Source organism: Taeniopygia guttata, chromosome 9, assembly GCF_048771995.1.
Source record: "Taeniopygia guttata chromosome 9, bTaeGut7.mat, whole genome shotgun sequence".
NCBI classification, from domain to species: domain Eukaryota; kingdom Metazoa; phylum Chordata; class Aves; order Passeriformes; family Estrildidae; genus Taeniopygia; species Taeniopygia guttata.
In genome coordinates, this window is record NC_133034.1 from 22,563,454 (window position 1) to 22,582,990 (window position 19,537).

The 19,537-nt window shown below is 47.0% G+C and overlaps 1 protein-coding gene across 7 annotated transcripts in view; it reads left to right on the forward strand.

The window, feature by feature from the left end:
* The window catches only part of MECOM (MDS1 and EVI1 complex locus), a 330,796-nt gene that overhangs the window by 268,629 nt on the left and 42,630 nt on the right, over window positions 1-19,537 (forward strand). For 6 of the 7 annotated variants that reach the window (XM_072933629.1, XM_072933630.1, XM_072933631.1 and 3 more), the window contains exon 3: window positions 10,924-11,058. In XM_072933629.1, the coding sequence (XP_072789730.1) occupies window positions 10,924-11,058 (135 nt within the window). Of the gene's footprint in view, window positions 1-9,210; window positions 9,450-10,923; window positions 11,059-19,537 lie in introns of those variants that run through there. The other variant, XM_032750081.3, reaches the window with a different exon arrangement.

Genomic DNA, 19,537 nt, shown 5'->3' on the forward strand with positions numbered 1-19,537 from the left:
GCTTTCATTTATGGCGCCAATCAGCACAATGTGCTTATGTTTAAAGAGGTGTTCCAAAGTATCAACTGCTCATTTCCAAGGCTATAATATTTTCCTAGCTAAAAAAGGAGAGATAAAGTAGAATTCCTGCTTCAGATGAACCATATTAAAGTATGCAGACCTATTTTAACTGGCAGTGACCAAGCAGACTCCCACTATTTATCCACGAGAAGCTGTAAGCACCAGCAGGCAGAGAATAGTTTCTGTTCATTGCAGTCAAAGAAAAGGAATAAAAAACAACTTTTCAATGAATGAAAATTATGTGAAAATATTTCATGAGAATCTGCCCCTGATTTTCTCCACGAGCAGAACTCTGTATTCCATCTGTAAAAATAAAATGGTAATCTTCCCATCTGGCACACTTTTTATCCCATCCATGCCAACTGTAAGATTTCAGGACAGTCTCATGTTTATTATTTTTCTATCCACAAAAGGTCCCAGTTTCCACTGGACCTCTAGGTGCCCCTGTAATGCTAATAATACTAATACTCATAATTCTGCTAGTGGCAAATTCAGCTCAACATCTTAGGCTTAAATAAATTATATGGAAAAAACCCAGTTATATTCCATCCTCCTTCAAATTGTGCCGGTAGTTTTGCATCTGCAAAACTCAGCTTGTGGATTGATATGCATCTTATATGTTGTATCTTGGGAATGTTTTCTCTATGAATCTCACAAAAAAATCTGCAGTATGGCTTGTGGATAAAAAAAAAAAGAAAGACCAGGAAAAATTGCCTGAAGCTGTACCACTCACCTCTCTCCTCCTTCACATGCATGCCCAACTGCTATTTTTTTCCCTTCCCCTCTTTTTTTTATCAGTATGGTGCTAAATTACCAAGTTTGAAATTTCTTCAGCAAATAAGGGATGCATGCCAGAACACAAGTGCCCCGAGGGATCTGAGTCTTAGGGGAAAAAGCCCTTAATCTCCAAGTTTATAGGTAGCAGCACTTTCCTGAAATTGGAAAATGTTCAACTCATTTATGAAAGAAATCTTCCACAAGGATACGCTGATGTTCACAGCTATTTCATTAATAACCCATTGTGATCCATGGGTTATAGGACAGGTTTATTTGGACACCTGCATCAAATATATTCTCCCCCTTCCCTGCCCTGAATTTTCCCGATGAGCAAGATCTTTTTTAGAGCAAACCAGGTAGCTCTCGGGGTAAGATTTTTCCCAATGCATCAGGCACCTTTGCCCATGTGTGACTAATTTATGTGGAGCAGCACTTTTGCACACCCAGGTGGGCTGCTGTGCACACACAGGGCCAGTTAAGCATTTACTGCTCAGGACTCTGAGCACAGCCAGGCTGGGGGACACGAAGGGCTCTGCTCACCCAGGCTGGGACCCTGAGCCACTCACTGCCCCAACACTTTATGGCTTAATCCCAGGGAGTTTGCCCGAGTATTGGATAAGGATCAGCTTTGCATGTTCCTCCACCAGCTGAATAAATTAACATTCCTGAATTTCAGTCCCTGGATTTATCTACCAAGCATGACTTGCACCGTTGATGGGGATTTTAGTGTATTTATAGTTTCATCACAAGCCCATAACAAAAAATTCTCCCTCTCCTACCCACATGTAAATAATGTTTAACTCTACCATCAGGGTTTAGCAAGGCAGATGTTTTGGAGGCACGGTGGATCCTCAGCCTGCCTGTAGCAGGGCATTTCTCTACTTTGCAGGCAAGTGCCTTGCAATAGGAGGAGGATTAATCATCGCTATTAGAGCCCTCGCTTTCCTCCACAGCCTTCTCTTCCCGGGGATGATGAGTTAATTCAGCTGGAACAACGTTAGTTCATCAACTTTTGTGGTTTATCTGAAAATCGAATGGCAGTAATTTCATATGGCAACTGACTTAATGCCCGTTTAGTTCAGGTTTTAGACAACTCCGGTCGATGATCGCAATGGGATTAATACAAAGCGTAGGAGGGATGAAACTGTAACATTGGTGCTTTTGGGCAGGTTTTCTTCCCTGCTGTAGAGCTGGCTGTGCTGGCTGTGTGCACGTGTGTTTCTGTGTGCAGGACGTGTATCCACTTCTTCTGAACCTCCCCCAGAACCATCCACACATGTGACACTTAAAACAGCAAATGCAAACCTGAAAATTTTAACATGAGTGTTTGACTTTTTATTGGGTGATAAATTGCTTCTTACTCTTATAAAGTCCACAGGTGTTTATGCCCACTCTCGCACGCCTAGTTAAAACTTTGGCTACAACAGGAATGCTTTGAAAATAGCCAGTCACTCCTAAAATTGATTATTAAAATAGAATTACCTGTTATGCATCACATTAATTCTTGTTGTGTAAAGTTCTGTTGTTTAACCCCTTCAGTCTCCTTTAGCCTGGCATTTTCTTTCCTTCCATATTTTCTTATTCATCCTTTTGGCTTGCAAATTCTGCTTTCAGATCATGAATAGGTCCTAAACCCAAATGGTTCTGCAGGAATTGCTCCCACACAACATCCTTGAGTGGCTCTTCATGTGCCATGGGGGCTCTGGGACTGGAAGGAGTCTTCCAAAGGAGGCCTCAAATTATTTTTCAAATGAGAAGGCTTGAAAATTTAAAAATTGGAAGAAATGGAGGGTTAGTTGAGTCTTGTTGAATTCTTATGCATACAAAGGAAGTCTGAAAAATATTGTGCTTCCTACCTCCTGGATGTTATGCCTTCTCAGGGAGTATTTCTTAGGGATCTTCCATATTGAGGGCAGCTTCTGCTAAAAGTTGTGTTTTCAGGCAGAGAAGCAGCAGCTGCATTGGGGGGAGCTCTGGCCACCCCACGTGGATCCTCTGTTGGCTTTACTGGCCCCACTGCTCCATCTCCAGATGAGCATATCATGGGAAGCAGGAGTGGGTACAAACCTGAGGGATTTATTCAGCTGTATTTCAACAAGGATGAATGGGAGAGTGATAAAAAACCCAAACAGATACTTTTTTTGGCCATGTTGGTAGGATTTGGAGGGCTGTGCTCAAGGTCTTTTACTCTCTGGGTGGTTAAGAAAGAAAAAAACCTTCCAGGCTGCCCAGCACACGGGGAAATACAGAACAAGGGCATCGCCAGTGGAATTTCCCAGATTCTCCAGGATTCTGGCTTCTTTTCAAAACATGAGAAAGGTGAAGCAAAGGAAAACACAGCTTCTGAATGGACAGGAGGCCAACAGCCACAGCAGTCAGCCTTGCCTCGCCCTGCTCTGGCTCTCGTAGGTGCTAAGACAATCTGGCTAATGTGCATTTCTCCCCAGACTTTTACCAAACTCGTGCCAGACTCATCCAGCAGGGGCTGGCTCACCCTGTGGGTGCAGTAACCTCGAGTGTGAAAATGGCCCTGGCTGGATTTGAGGGCTTCCAGACCCTTCTGTAATGGAAGCAGGGAGCACTCCAAAGGAAAACAGCAACAACCCTCAGCATCCAGCGCCGCAGCACGTGCCTTGGCAGGGAGAACTAGGGAAAGGTTTGGAGGAGGAAAGCATTGCAAGGAGTGTGCTCACAGCAGGGCTGTGGACCAGCAGCACTGCATCCCTCAGCATCAAATTTGGGGTGTGCTGTGAGGGCTGTGGTTTGTTTGCAGTAAGGCAAACGTCTTGTCTTGCCACAAGGAAGGGTGTCTGCAGGATTTCCTTCCCAAGACAGTGGTAAAATCAGCCAGGCAGCCAGATACCAGCCACTGACATATTTTTACATCTGCCTGATTGATGAAGTAGGTAAATCTGCTGCAATTTCCCTTCTCCTGGTTTGCAGCAACACCCAATATCCAAAAAGTTTCAGGCTCAAAACCCAGTGGCACGGATGGGTTTTCTGCCAGAAAACTCCTCCCCATCAGGCAGCCCCTGCTCGAGGAGTGTGGGTACCAGTGCTGGGATGGCACCAACGCCCACCCTCACCTTTGGGAAGTGACAGAGACACTGGCACAAGGGGGTACAGGACACGAGGGCACTGCTCTGCTGGGATCACTCACACCAGGGTGAGAATACAGGGTTGGGCTGTCAAGCTCAGGTTGGGATATGAAGGCACGTGCTGTTTTAGAGCCCACGTTTTAATGGGAGAGAAGTGGAGCCTTTCTGCTCAGTACTTGGGTAGCTGGCTCGTGCCACTGGCAGCTGTGTGCTGTGCAATGTCAGAATCTGTGGGTATTGATGATTCAGAGATTGTATAAAATCTCTGTCTTTCAGCCCCGCTGCCAAAGCAGAAGCCATAATTCATCTGTGCTGGTTTCAAGGTTGTTTATTCTGTTTATCTCTAACATGTTCTGCTGCCCTGCCGCAGCTCTGTCCTGCAGGGCAGCGTGTGGGGCTCTGCCCTCAGTGGGATGTTACAAACATTAAATACCAGAAACTACCTGTGCTGGATTTACAATAACGTGCCAATATCTGTCACCTACGTTGGACAGTGTGTCCCCAGCCTAAACCAACAGAAAAATGACAACACCACAGTGAAACATGGAGGGCATGAAGAAGGAGAAAAAGGACAAGACACACCCAATTCCTCCATCTTGTCCCCTCTGAACCCCTAATCTAGAATCCTAAAATTTTACTTTTGCACCCGTGCCACACTTAATTATTACTCAGAGCTTGTAATTCATCCTGTAAGATTGAAAACTCTTTTCCATGGACAGAGATCACAGCCAGTGTCTCTGGGGGCTCTGTCCAGGGGGGTTCCTGACCCCTGCCAGGGTCCCAGGCCCTCCAGGGCAGCCAGAGGGAAGCCCTGGATTCCCACAGTCACAGACCCTAAGAGGGGGTGCAGCAGCACTTGTGGGAGTGTGGGGATGGCTGCACCCACACCTGGACCCCAACACTACCAGGCACACTCACGTGTCCCTGCCATGCACCCCCCCTGCGTGGGCACCGTGCATTCCCAATGGATCCTGCTGTGATCCAGTGCTCAGCAATGGGGACAGCAGGCCAGCACATGCTCTGCCTCTGTGCAGGGCTGGGGCTGTGTGTGCTCCCCAAGCACAGCTCTGTCCCCACAGCCATAGCAGAGGTCCTTCAACTTTTTTATTGCCTGCACACGCACCGCTGTAACTTTTTTGCAAGGATACCGGGTTGTTTATTTTTTTTCCCCGAAGGCAGTAGGTACTTTTGAGGGGGGCAGGGGTGAAATGTGTGTTTTTCTGCACGCCCCTTATTTCACACTGGTAAATGTCCCGCTCTGCCTGGCTATGGCGGGGTGGGGAGGGCAGCGGTGGGGGTCCCTGACTCAGCTGGAGGTTCCAAAACGGGATCCCCTCCACCGGCGGGGTGAGCCCCAGGGGTCCCTGGAGCCCTGCACTGCCCTGGGGAAGGGGGTGCAGGGCACAGCACTGATCCCCTGCATCCCACAGCCGGGCCGGGGGGAGGAAACCCACCCTGCAGCAGTGCTGGCAAAGCCAGTCTGACCCGAGCAAATGAAAATAATCAAAAGTAATTAGAAGCGTGCTGGACTGCTCCTCAGAGATCTGTGCGAGAGAATAAACATGCCGGAGCCCTCCGAGCCACTGCAAAGGCCCATGTCTGAGCTGTTAGGTGCCCTGACCTTGTCCACATAAAGACGTGATTTATGAAGTGCAGGGCACAGCAGCAGGGCTTCTGTCTTCTCCAGGAGAACCAAATTACTGAGGTGGAGATTAACATGCTTTCAGTTGGGCCCATTTCCAGACCAAGGGAAATTTCTTATTTACATTTTTTTTACCTTTAATTTTCTCCTCCTCTCCCCCAATTGAAAACTGCCCTTTGGCTGGGAGGGATGAGCCAGGCAGCGTGTGAGGGCAGGAGAGGCAGCAGGGGCAGGATGCCGACTTGGAGGGCACTGCAATGCCCATTCCACTCCTCATCAAGTGCTGGAAATTATCTGATTCTTCCTCCTTAAATTAGCAGCAACGCTTGTGTTTTCACCTGTTTTTATTTTTCTTTTCAAGTTGATATTCACAGCTGCAGGATGGGAGGAACTGACATGCAGAAACTGTGTTGCCTTTTGTTCTTGTTGCTGTTTCCCAGGTCTGTCCTGGAGCATTTGGATACGTTAGGAAGCTGTTGTTTTCTGGTGTTTGTTTCGCTTTGCTTTTCCTTTCTCTCTCCACATTAATGCACTCACCCAGTGTTTCAAACGCTCATCACAGCATTAGCCAGGATGCTCGGTGTTGTGTTTAGCCACCTTGAGATATATAACATTAAACCCTCTCAAAAAGGTGGTTGTGAAGCGGCTTGTCTACAAACAAAAGGATAATATTAAGCATAATATTAACTTTTATGGTATTTAAAAATTCACCAGCGACTTGTCTGATTTTCCCCCGTTGTCCTCGGCAGCGTTTGGCCCCAGGAAGCCCATTAAACGTGGACAGTGCCGTTATTTCATCTGGCTGTGGCCGAGCTGCTTTGCTTTGCTTTAATGATGTGCTGGAATGCACGATGCCCATAGGGTCTCCATTAGAAGAACTTTTACTTCTGGGACGACCATGAAGTTAAAGGCTTAAAAGAGGCATCAGTTTACAGCCTGGTGGGAATTACTAGCAGACTGGAGTACTAACTCCTGACTGCTCCACTAATAGAGCGACTTGTTTTAAATAAACAATTGCCAACGGGACCCTGTGGAAATATTTGGGCCTCTTGAAGCGCCCACCGAACCGTCTGAGAGGAGAGGGGAAAGGCGGCAAGAGACGTTTAAAAGATTTTCGCTTGAAAGAAGAAACACATCGCCGTGTGTTGATGTGTGCATCCACATCCCCGCATCGGGATGTTGGAGGTCCCGACCGGCGGCGGGGCCAGGCTTGACCCCCCGCTCCTCCTAACCGCGGCTCGGGGGTATGAGCCTTCCTCCTCGTCTTCTTCCTCCTCCTCTTGTGGCCGAGCTGGGTTAGAGCCGAGCCTCTGGGAGCGCTGCAGGAAGGGGGACTATTAAAAAAAGGAGTTTTCTCCCCCCCAAAAAAAGGGGAGCGGTGTCCCCGCGGTGTCCCCGCGGTGTCCCGGCGGCGAGCGCCATCCAGCGGCGGCGGGGGGCGAGGCGCGGTGCGGGCCGGCCCCGGCCGCGCTCCGCCGGTACCGGAGCCGCTTTTGTTTATCCAGCGGCGCTTCCTCCCTTTGTGCCACGGCCCAGCGGGGAGGGAAGGGGGGGCTCCGGCTCCCTATCGGGGGCTCTGATCAGGCCGATGGGCTCGAGCAATCAGTTTCCCAGATTACTTGTATTTAATACACAATGCATCATAAAGCAAATCCCTCATCCTGACAGGGAGAAAATAGAACAGCTCATAGCGCGAGCCGGGCCAATTTATGGCTAAATTAAAAAAAAAAAAAAAAAAAAAAAAAAAAAAAAGAAAAGAAAAGGAAAAAAAAAGAAAAAAAAAAGAAAAAGAAAAAAAAGGAAAAGAGAGAGAGAAGGAGGAAAAATAAGAAGAAAAAAAACCCAACCCAACAATGGGGAGCGGAGGGAGGGCAGGAACCCGCGGCTCCGCACACCGGCCGGGCTCCGGTTCCCAGGCCCGGGCGCTCTGGGAATCTCCCACCGGGTTTTTTGAGGTTATTGACAAAGGATTTTTTTTTTTTTTTTTCCTGTCCTACCTACCACCACTGCGTGCGGGTTTTGTTGGGTTTGTTTTTTGTTTTTTTTTTTTTTTTGTTTTTTTTTTCCCATCTCTCTCCCCTCGGACAATAGCCATTATCTGAGCTAACAGGTCAATGTCAGAGATAACGGGCCGCTGAGACGAATCCATCAGCATCTCCTGTCACTCGGCTTCTCGCCTCCCCCCCGCTCTACTTCCCCGGCCCCTCTTGGCCCCCCCAGGGAAGAAAAATTCACTTTTAGTCTGAAAAATAGATCTGCACTTAAAAAAAAAAAAAAAAAGAAAGAAAAAGAAAAAGTGGGTGGCACTTCTGTATGGTGCAATGAAAGATACAGCTCAGCCCTCTTATTTTTTCCTTTTCCCCTGCCCTCTTCCCAAAGCACATATACGAGGATCTCTCCGTAGTGAGCCCGGGCTGTTCCAAACTTGGCGGACGTTTGCGGCTTTGCGGCACGGTTGGATTTCGGGTCCATTTAAGCCGGGAGAGCCCCGAGCCGGGGGAGCTGCGCTGCCCCGCGGGAGGGAGCGGGACCCCGCCGGCAGGTACAGCCCGGCCTCCCGCCGCTCCATTCATGGGATTCGTTACCAAAGAAATAAAGAGAGGAGAAAAAAAAAAAAAAAAGTTAAAAATCGTTTAGGAAGCGGCGGCAAGCGGGGTGGTAGTTCCGCGGCACCAAACGGGGTCGTGGCGATATTAGCCGGGGGTAAAAAAAAAAAAAAAAAAAAAGAAGAAAGAAGAAGAAGAAGTTGCATTTCATTAAAAATCGTTATTAATAACCAGAGTGACGCGATGACGGGAACAATTCGGGTAACGCGCCGGCTCCCGGAGCAGCCGTCGGGGCGAGCGCGGCGCGGCTCCCGCTCGCCGCAGCCTCCGCTCGGGGCCGCGGGCACCGGGGCGAGCGGCGGCGGCCAGGAAACAGCGGCGAGCGGCGAGGGCCCGAGGCAGAGCGCACCGCCGACCGGGGGAAGCCGGCGGGGGCTGCCGGTGAGCCCCCGCGGCGGGGCCGCTCCTCCGCGACCTGGCGGTGACCCCCGGCCGCGGGGCCGCTGTCGCTTTAAGCGCGCCGGGAGCGCCGCCGCCGCCGCCGCCCCGACCGGGGGGGCCGGGCAGGAGGGGGGAAAGGCGGCCGGAGAGACCGGGGCTGCCCCGCTTTAAAGAGACAGTGCCCGAAAGGGGAGCGGCGGGAGGGCACGGCCCGACGGGGTGGGCGGGGAGGGGGGGCGGAGAGGGCCGCGCCGGGCCGGGCCGGGCCGGGCGCTGCCCGGGGGTGCGGCGGGGAAGCAGCGCCGCGGGCAGGCTGCGGGCGTGGGGAGGGGGAGAGCCGCCCGCCCGTCCGCCCTCCCACGCGCACTCACTTTTCTCCCATCCCCGGCGGAGAAGTGAAAGAAGTTTGTTTTGTTGAACGGTGCGCTGTGGGGTTTGTTGTTGTTTTTCTTTTTCCTTTTTTTTTTTTTTTTTTTTTTTGTTTCTTCTCCCCCTTCCCTTCCCTGAAGAAGCTTGTGCGGGTTTTGGGTGGTTTTTTTTCTTTTTTTTTTCCCCTTCCTCCCCCTACCCCGATAACTTTTTTCGCGCACGCCGCCCCAAATCCAGCCGATAAGACCAGGAGGGGCCGAACGGGGACGGTGATGACGAGGCGGCAGGAACCCGCCGAGCCCCGCCGCCGCTGAGCCCTCCGGGGCCAGCAGCCCCCGCCCGGGCCCCGCCGCCCCCCGCACACGCCGGAGCGCCCCGCGCCGCGCCCGCCGCTCCCCGGACCCCGACGGCCGCGGCCTCCGCACGCGTTTAACGCCGAGATGTTGCTTCCAGCTGCCTGAAGGATATTTGTCCCTCTCCCCCCTCCCTGCCCCCGCGGGCTCCCGGCGACACAAGGTAAGAGCGGCGAGCGCGGCGGCGGCGCTGCCACGGCCCCGCGGGACGGGGCCGCTTTGCCCCGTCGGTGCTGCCGGGGCAGACCGGACGCCGGGGAGTGCGGGGTGTGAGCCCCTCTTCCCTCTTTGGGGGTTTGTCTGAAAGGGAAAATCAAAGGTCCCGTTCCCAAGAGCAGCCGGAGGTGCGGGCGGCGGGGCAGCGTGCGCGCCCGCGGGGACCGAGCTCGCCTGGCGCGGCCGCGGGGGTCTCCGGGGCTCGGGGGCCTCGGGGCTGGGTTGATGTTTTCCACCTTCTCTTTTGGAGTTCGGCAGCCCCGCGGGCTGCGGACACCCACCGCAGCCCTCACCCCACGGCCGGGCCCCATCGCGGCCCCACGGACCGCGGCAGGTCCCGCGGGGCTCGGGCGGGGGTCAGCGACCTCCGTGGCTCCCGGTGTCCCGGCAGCGGCAGCGGCGGCTCCGGCCGCGGCTCCGGGCGCTCCCCGGCGGGGCGCAGCCGCCCGCGCCCTTCGCTTTCGTTTGGGGCGTTTAAGGCTGTTTCCTTGATTTTGCTGTTCAAATGGTGCCGGTGCCGAGGCGAAGTTACAATTTAGCACTCAGCTCCCTGGGAAGCCGTGGGAAGTTTGGGATAGGCCGATGGTGAAGCTTGCAAGTAATGATATTCAGTCCGCTGTAATGATTAGTAATTTGTCATAATATTGGAATAGAACATCGTCTTTAGCTTGTCCACGAGAAGTCTCATTATATTTGTTTATTGTCTGCATAATTGGAACCATTTATTGGTGTATATTGAATACTGCCATGGTTTGCGTGAGTGTTTACATTGTTTTTCATTTATTCTCTTTATTTTGACATAAGGAGTTCTGTTATTTGCTTGGATTAAGGGGACGGATTTAAGTGTTGCACAGGACTGTTTGGGAAGTGTAATATTAAAACAAGATAAATAACTCTGCCTACCAGGTAAAGTTTGGTTCAGAGCAACTAATATAAAAATTCTAAATGAGTGCTGCAATCAACGTAAATACTGAAACAAAACAGAAACCCTAAATGAAGGCAACACCATCTGTTTTAATATTTTTTGTTATATTCTTGTCAGATTCTTATTTAATTAAAATAATAATTTCAGATACAGTCATTGATGAATGCATAGAAAATCAAGTGCCTCTTAAATTAACATAGTGTTTCATTGCAATAATTAGACAACATTTCAGTTACTTGTAAATATTTGTCAAGGCATTTTTCAGAACATTTGTTGCCTTTTTATTATTATGTATGTATTCTGGCAGCTCCTAAAAAATATCTCAGCAGGGAAACATATTTCTGAATAAACACACCAATATTATTATGATTATTATTAATGTTATTATCGTTGTTGTTGTTATCTGCTTGTTTATTTGGAAACCTGTGATTTATCTTTTTATTAGAACACTCAACCAGCAACAGAAAGGTTTACTCTTTCATATTCTTCTTTTTAGATCTTGGATGAGTTTTGCAATGTGAAGTTCTGCATAGATGCCAGTCAACCAGATGTAGGAAACTGGCTCAAATACATCAAGTTTGCTGGATGCTACAATCAGCACAACCTTGTTGCATGTCAAATAAGTGATCAGGTACGTGGTGTTCACTTTCTGGACTTACTTTTTAAAGGAACTTTCAGGTGTCAATGGAAAAAAAAAAAAAAACAAAACAGCAATTCAGAACAGCTTTTGGCCTGTTTGCTGTTAGGGTAAAAGATAAGGTGCAGATGGAAATGCAGAATGGAAAATTTTTGATTATAGGCGGTAAAAAATATGAATTTTCAGTTTTCCATATTGTTGCTCAATTCCTATATGATTTTTTTTGGTCTTATATCTGATAAAATTGAGGACTGCTTTCTAAGGGATACGTGCTGATTTTGAATTAGGAACATTTTCTGCTCCTGTTGCAGTCCATTTGGATTGCTGTGGTAAAGCGTGGAGTTGGTTGGATGCTGCAACATGAATTTAATGCAAAGAGGGGAGGACACAAAAGCAATAGTGTTACCAGTGAACTTGCATGTGTGGGGCTTTGGGTTTGAATGCACATGTGCATGGATATTATTGTGCCTTCCCATACACTTTGCTGCAACTCGTAGTACTTATGTGCTGAATCAGGGTCTTCAGTGGTTTTCTTTTTCTTTTCATTTATTGCACTTAAATCCACTCTTTGTTGGGCTGAAATATTATTTATCCTTGTGTGTTGCAAAAAACGCTGGGATAGGCAGAGGAAGAATGCAGTAAAGCAGTAAAGCATTTTGTTTTCAATTATGCTGATGAGTTATTAGGTGTTTCCTAAATCAGAGTTTGCTTTTGTCTGCAGATAACACAGGCCATTATGAAATATTTTAATGGGCAAAGTTAGGCTGAGGAAGCTTTGCTTCTTTAAAGTAAAATACCTAAACCAGCAAAGCAACAGCTGATTGTGAATTCTTGTTTCCAATTTAAACTTCGCTACCTGCAATGTAGGATTCGATTCATTTAATCAGTGTTTCATTTTTCATCACTTAATTAACTGCATCAGGTGAATGTTAAAGATTATCTTTAGCTGATTTAATTGCCTTGACAGTATTGAAAGAAGAATCACAACCAGACACAAAGCTTCAATTAGAAATCATTCTTTCTAATCAAATTCCTTACGTATGGGAAATGAATGTGAGGGAGCCTGCTATTTCCAGCCTAGTGCTACGTATTTCACTCATGCAAGATAGCTGATTAAAACTGGGTTAAATAACTTTCTCAGAAACTATGAGAGAAGATCTTTTTCGTTTCCAACTTTTACAGTTCAGCCCTGAGTACATGTAGTATAGAACGAGCCAGCGGACCGAGAGATAATTTCTTTTTTAGACAGCAGCTGGTTTAACTAAAGAAACCATAAAGATTATTAGTAAAAGCAAGTTACGTTTTCCAAGCTGGAATATGCTTTGTGCTGAAAAACGACAAATTCTCTGCATGAAGAGCGTTTATGGAACAGTGATAGGAAAAGGAAACTATGTAGATAAATTGAAACAGTAAATTCAAGTATTTTACATTGAGCAGGATCTGGTGTAAGTAGGAAAGACCAGAAGTGAAATCACGTGCATTGGTCAGAGCAACTCACTGTCTTTGGGTCGGTGTTGGGGATCTGCAGCTGAGAGTGCAGGCGAGGCTGAGCCATCAGCATCTCCCTCTGAGCGCACACCCGCGCTTTGACGTTTTTGGAAGGAAAGTTATGGTGCTTTTAACTCTCTCTTTTTTTTTTAGTGTTTACATTTCTGACATTTGGTAATGGTGGCTGTATTGCTGCCAATAATTCCCTTCATTCATTGGAGACTTGTTATTTATTTTGCACAGTATCGTGCTGTTCATAATTCCGTATTTTTATAGTGTTTTGTTGCTGAGATTTACAAATTAAGATTTGGTTGTCTCTCAAGTAGCTTGTTGTGATCTGGGTGCTGTCAGCAAGAGATTGTTGCTCATTTGGCCCTCTGGAAACGCTGCACATTTCCCCACAAAATCGTCTGCGTACTCCAACGTTTTATGACCAGAGCCTAAAAAGTTAATGCTAAAAATGTGCTCTCGAATCTTAAAGCAAGAAAGTCTTTCTAACAGCTCCTCCTTCTGCTTTCTTCTGGCACAAGCTCACCAGAGGTAATATAAAATATAATGGGAAGGCAAACTGGGAAATGGACGTTACATGGCCAAACGTGTGCGTGTACAAGGAGTGACAAATGCAAGTCAGAGTGTGCACACAGAGACTGTGTGGGGCTGCCTGGGGTCACTCAGCCTCCGTAGCTCCTGGAAAATAAAAGGGGGGGGAAAAGACAAAGAAGGGAATAAAAAGGGGAAATAAAAATAAGGTGAAGCTGAGGATGTGTGTCCGTGGTCATGGCTAGAGCTGGAGGGCAGAGACGATGCAGTCCAGCTGGTGCAGGAGACCCCAGCCCAGCTGGAGCCACAGCCAGTGCTGGGTGCAGGCGTGGGGGGACACCCCAGTTCTTCCTGCCTCCCCCAGGGACACAAAGCAGCTCAGCAGCCCTGGTAGCATGGGGAGACCCCAGTCTCTGCTCGCTCCCGATCCACAGACACTCGATCAGCAGTAATTGTTCACCTCTAATTGCTTCAACTCATCTGTAAAATTCACAAGCAAACATTGGGCTGTACCTGAGAAGGTAAAAGATCCTTCCAGTGTTCCCAACCTCATGCTGCCCACAAGTTTATACTACTAAATTCAAGCTTGACTGATAGGTATGGTTCCCAGACTGCTCGAGGCAGGATTGAGATGGACTCAGGGTGCTGTGTAATCTGGTCTTTCTGCTGTGTTCTGCCTACTATATTTAACAAAAAGAGGGAAAGAAAAACATTTTTTTGTCATTTTCTTTCCTAGAGTTTTTTCAGAGACATACCACCCCACCCCCTGACTCACGGCTGAGCTTAGGTTTCATCACTTAGGATCAACTTTACAAAAGGCCTGGGCTCTTTCTTATGACTGTATAAATGAGCTTTGCTGAGATGAACAGCTCGATAATGGTGGGATGCAGTCAAAACATGCACGCTGGATGCAACTCATGTTTCATTTGATTGCAGCTGGAGTAGGGCTTAAAAGCTGCATTTTTTCACTTTTTTTTTTTTTATTTCAAATGAGGTCTATGTAGAATTTCTTTTTGCTGTCTTACTATTATCTCCTGTCATACCCAATCTAACCTGAACATATGTAATTTTAGGTGTATATCAATAATGAAATTCCACAAACAGAGCACTCAGTTTTTTTCTTTTCCCCAAAGAGACTACAGTGTGTGCAGAGCTGCAGAGAGTCTTGTCACTGTTCTTGCCCTGGAATGTGTTTTTTCAGCTCAGAGTCAGTTTGGGATTCTAGAGCAGTTTCTGCTAACTTGGACGATTCCTCTCTGTTATCGTTAAATATCTACTAGTTCAACTTTTTAATGACTTCAGAATGACTGGCTCTCTTAGGCTTTCTGGCAGTGCTGTCAGCCCAGCAAAAGCACTGTTTTTAAACATGTATGTTAATGAAAGTGCAGTTGCAAATCAAGCAGTGGCATGGCAGCGTCTGTCACACATTCCAGGCTGAGATCACGGTCACCTTCAAACTATAAAATAATTTTTTTAAACTTTTTTTTATTTTTAGAAAGATTGTTGGTAGGTGTTGAAGTTAAAACCCCAGAATATTGCTTGCAGGGTTCTGACAGTGATACAGACACATAGGCTGTGAAACTGCCCTGGGCTTCCAGGTCTCTTTCCCCCCAGCAAAGCAGCTCCTGAAGAGTCCCCTTGGTTTATCCATGGAAAACTCAGAGTGACTCAAGATCACTTTACTGAGGTTTTAGATTGCTGTGCGTGCTGAAATAGGTTTTTGGTGGGTTTTTGTGTGTGTGTTTTGTTTCCTTGCCTTATACTCAAGTACGTGCCACTGCGAAGGGAGCAAAACCAGTAGTATCACACTCTTAACAACACGCCCGATGTCAGCAATATAAACTTACAGGAGTGAACCTACTGCTGTAGGTTCCACCAGATCTGATCCCACCTTACACGTTTTACAAACTTTTTTAATCTGCAGGCACAGCTTCATGTTTCAGGTTTTACGGCCGCGGCCCCCTGTCCGTGGTGGGCAGGGGCTCCTTGCACAGCCACCTGCAAAAGTTGTGTATTTAAGGAATAGTTTTGAGGCTTTGTTGTCAGAGAGTGAAATTAAGGTTTTGGCTGTTGTGGGTCAGGAGGGCACACACACACTGAGCTCATACGGGGCCCTGCTCTGCCGTGATTCTTCCTACGAGTTGTTGGTTATTAAGCAAATAAAGCTTAATCCAACCCCCACTAAAAATCTGTCTCCAGTGGAGCAGGGATGTTTTAGCTTGGGGCTGCTGGAGCAAAGAGCTGCTCAGTGGTGATTTTTCCACTTGCTGCAGTCAGAGCTGAGGCTGTGGGTGAAATTCCTGCCTGGGCTTTATGACTGCCTGTGTTATCTGGAATTTGATGCACTGGTGGTGTTACTGCTCTCAACATTGGACTGTCCTGATATGACCTAAAGTAAACTGCTTAGAACCAATGCTAGAAACTTGTTGCCATTTCTGAAAAGTGATGAGTTTTTTCTTGATGATTCATGTTTCATGAAAGTGATAAGGTGTTGGAGAATGGTTGCAGGAGAGGGGTCATCGATCAATGGAACAGTTATTCATTGATACCTCTGATAAGACCCCAGAATCAGAATCAGGCTGTATCTGGCCTGGGAACAGAGCTTGGGAAATAGGCTCTGTGTCTAGGCCTGGGAAACTGTACAAGGTCTGTCTAGGCCTGGGAAATAGTACAAGGTCGGAATGAGATAATAAGGATGAGCATATCCTTGGAGATATGCTTGTACGAGAATAGGCTGTATGACAAGATGTGCCCAGAGAAGATGGGATGTACCACGACGACCTGACTAGAGATGAGAAACTTGGCTTAATTGTAAATGCACGTAGGCTAAACAGAACAAAGACCTTTGTAAATTGACCAATGAGAGCTGCTGCAAAAACCAGTCCAAATAATTCTGTTTTATTGGAACAAAGATTCTTTGTGGCTCTTCTCCAGTGACCTGTAGCACACGCTTCTGACTTTTTAGAATTAACAGTGCAAGTGCATCTATACGTGGCTGAATAGAATTATAAGGTTGTATAGGTCCAAACACCCATTCTAATACCTTTATATTCTCCTTCTTTCCCCCTCTGATTTTTCACTGCTGAGTGAGAGCACCTAACAGGTGTTTTGGCTGAGACAGAATAGTGATGTCTGTGGGTAAGTCAGGATCTCTGTGATCCACAGCTCTCTGTGCAACAGCAGTAGCAATATCCAGTACAATTGTGCGTTGTTTGCCAGTTAAGTGAATTGGTGTAGCAGGATTTGTGCCTTTCAGCAGTGGTCGCAGTTCATCAAGTTCAGCATTAGAAATACCAACAACAGGACGAAGCCATTGTATATCTCCCATAAATCGTTGCATGTCATGTAAGGTTTTTAACTCCAGCTGCAAATCAACTTTCTGTGGCCGAATATGCATGTCAGAAATCACCCAGCCTAAATATTTCCAGGGAGCAGAGTGCTGTACTTTCTCCGGAGCAACACACAAGTATTTACTTTGTAACTGCGCAAGAATGAAAGCCTCCTGCTGAGCAGTGAACGAGCTTTCTTGTGCAAACAGAGTATCATCCATGCTGTGGTATATCACCACGCTGGGAAAAGCACCTCGAACAGGTAACAGAGCAGCATCCACAAAAAGTTGACACAGCACAGGACTGTTGTGCATTCCCTGAGGAAGGGTCATCCACTCATATCTGCTTGCTGGTGCCTCACGATTTAAAGAGGGTAAGGTAAATGCCAATCTTTTGGTATCCTTTGGATGAAGGCCAATTGTAAAGAAACAGTCTTTTAAATCAATTATAAGGAGATTCCAATCCTCAGGCAGCATAGCTGGATTTGGGAGACCTGGCTGTAAGGCCCCCATTGCTTCCATCTGGGCATTGACTGCACGTAAATCATGCAGCAGACAAAATTTTCCTGATTATTTCTTAATAACAAATATTGGAGTATTCCAGGGGCTAGTAGAAGGTTTAATGGGACCTTGCTGTAACTGTTCAGTAACAAGGGAATGAGCTTGTTGTAGGCATTCTCTCTTTAGTGGCCACTGTTCGATCCAGACTGGATCATCAGATTTCCAGGTTAGGGGGATTGGGAAAGCCCAAGTAGTGACTGCTATTAAAAACGATCTTTTGTTACAAGGTGATCCCCTAATTGCATAAGAATGTCACGGCCAATTAATGCATCGACCTTGGGTGGTAGTGACATAACAGTAACAAATTGTTTACAGGTGCGACCATCCAATGATAAACGAATTTTATCCCTGCTCCGACAGACCTCCAATTCCCTCCACCCAGCAACCATAGGGGAAAGTGGCCAGGAGGCAGGCCAACAGTCCTTGCTGATAATGGTGATATCAGCTCCAGTATCCAAAACTGCAGAGAGCTGCAGTCTTTGTTGGCCATTCTCCAAAAGAACAGGAGCTTTTGGTCTTTCGTCCATAGGCAAACACAGCAAAGCCATACCCCCCGTAGATCCAAAGCCATCAGGTCCCCTCAGCTGGTGCATGATGCACGAGGCAGCTTCTGTCAGCTGTAATGTAGGAACCAACTGAACAATTTTACTCCCAGCAGGAATAATAAGTGGAGGGTAAAATGTCATAGCAACAATAAGGATTTCACCTGTAAAGTCAGCATCAATTACTCCAGGTAAAATAAAAAGTCCTTTTAATCCAGCAGATGAACGTCCTAAAAGAAGAGCACCACAAGGTTTTTCTCCGTGCATTACTGGTCCTTTAATCACGGTAGGAATCCTTGTTGGCTTCATGTCAGTCAGGGTAATGTCTATTGTTGTTGCCAGGTCCAAGCCGAGACTCCCACTTGTGGCTGTCTGGAGGGAGCAGGCTGGCTGCAGTTTTCTGGGGGATGCCACACAGGAGCTGCCGTTGGGGTCGTCATGCCACAGCTCTTCGCGCTCCGCTTCGTGTTTCCCGATCATCTGCAGGCTTCCGTGGAATGAGAATCCATGGAGCACTCGTTGCACCAAACTGTCCTTTCTCTGCAGTTGCATGAAAATGTCCTACTTTCCCACAGCGGAAGCATTTGAGACGAGATTGTCCCTTAGGTTTATTTATTGGTTGTAGTGGAGTTAAGGCAGCAAAGGTTTGCGTCTGGGCTTGCACTAGATCTTTCCCTGCATCCCTAAGTGCCTCAACTAACATTGCCTGTGAACCTGTAGGAATCCTAGACATCCTCTCTAACATTTCCTCTACTGCTGCATCAATGCTTATTGAAGTAATAACATTTCTAGTAGTAGCATTGCAATTTTCTAGGACACACTGTCGTAATAGAGCTCCCTTCATAAAATCCTGAACATTAGCCTGATTAATGGCCTCAGTTATTCTATCAGCAAAGGAGGCAAAAGACTCTTCTCTTCCTTTCTTAATAGACATGTAAGAAGGAGACACTGGTGCTCTTCTAACCCTGGAAATTGCTTCTTTAGTCAATCGCATAGCAGCCTTTAATTTCTCATCTCCTACTTGTGCCTGCATCTCAATTGTGGCAAACTGCCCAGTACCCATCATTTGCTCAACTGTTATTCCATGCAAAGGATCATTTTGCTGTCGTGGGATGGCAGCAAAACGATCACTCAATTGAAACCAGTGAGCTTAACACAGCATCAACTGAGACTGTGTCATAATCATTCTCATAATACCCTTAACGTCTTCAGGAAGAAGCAAACCTGAGCCCCATATGTAGTTAAGCATTTGTTTTGCAGGCTCACCATGAAGCCCACAATCATTAGCTGTTGCTCGCAATTGTGAAAGTAATTTCCAATCTACAGGAATATAATTAGCTGTCAGACCTCCTCCTGCCTTTGGTGTATAGGAAACAGGGAAGGCCTGCAAATCTATAGCAGAGCATAAGTCATAATCTTTATTATTTATTGCTTCTTTTTGAATACTTAGCCAATGTATTCTCTGAATTGCTGACAATTGTTTTAGGATATCCTTGCTTAGAAGGATCACCAGCAGCTTTTAATATTTCTTTGTGATGATTTTGAGCAGTCTCCTCCTCTAGCAGTTCTCCTTCACTCTCTGGGTGTCCCTGATAGTTTTGTCACTGACTGTTCACTCATGGGAAGGGAATCTGTGCTTAACTGGGCAGAACTAAAAGCAGGATTAAAAGCAAAGGGAGTTTCAGAGGGAGTTTCAGGGGGATCAGTGGGTTGTTTATCACAGGATGGATTTTGCATCTCAATTACATTACCCACTGGTGGACTAGGATTATAATCTACTCCTAAGGCATACATTCCTGGTTTATTGCTAATTCCCTCTCTATCTAGAGCAGCAGTGGCTACAGCAGCAACTTGTTTCTCTGCCTGATATCTTTGCAAATAATTTTTGACTGAACACCAATATTTCATTAGCTTTCGGGCAGTCTTATCATCATCAATAACGTTAAGCCAAAGCACTTCTCCTAACTCACACCACTGCTCTACCTCAAAGAGATCCCCCAAGGTTTTGAACAAA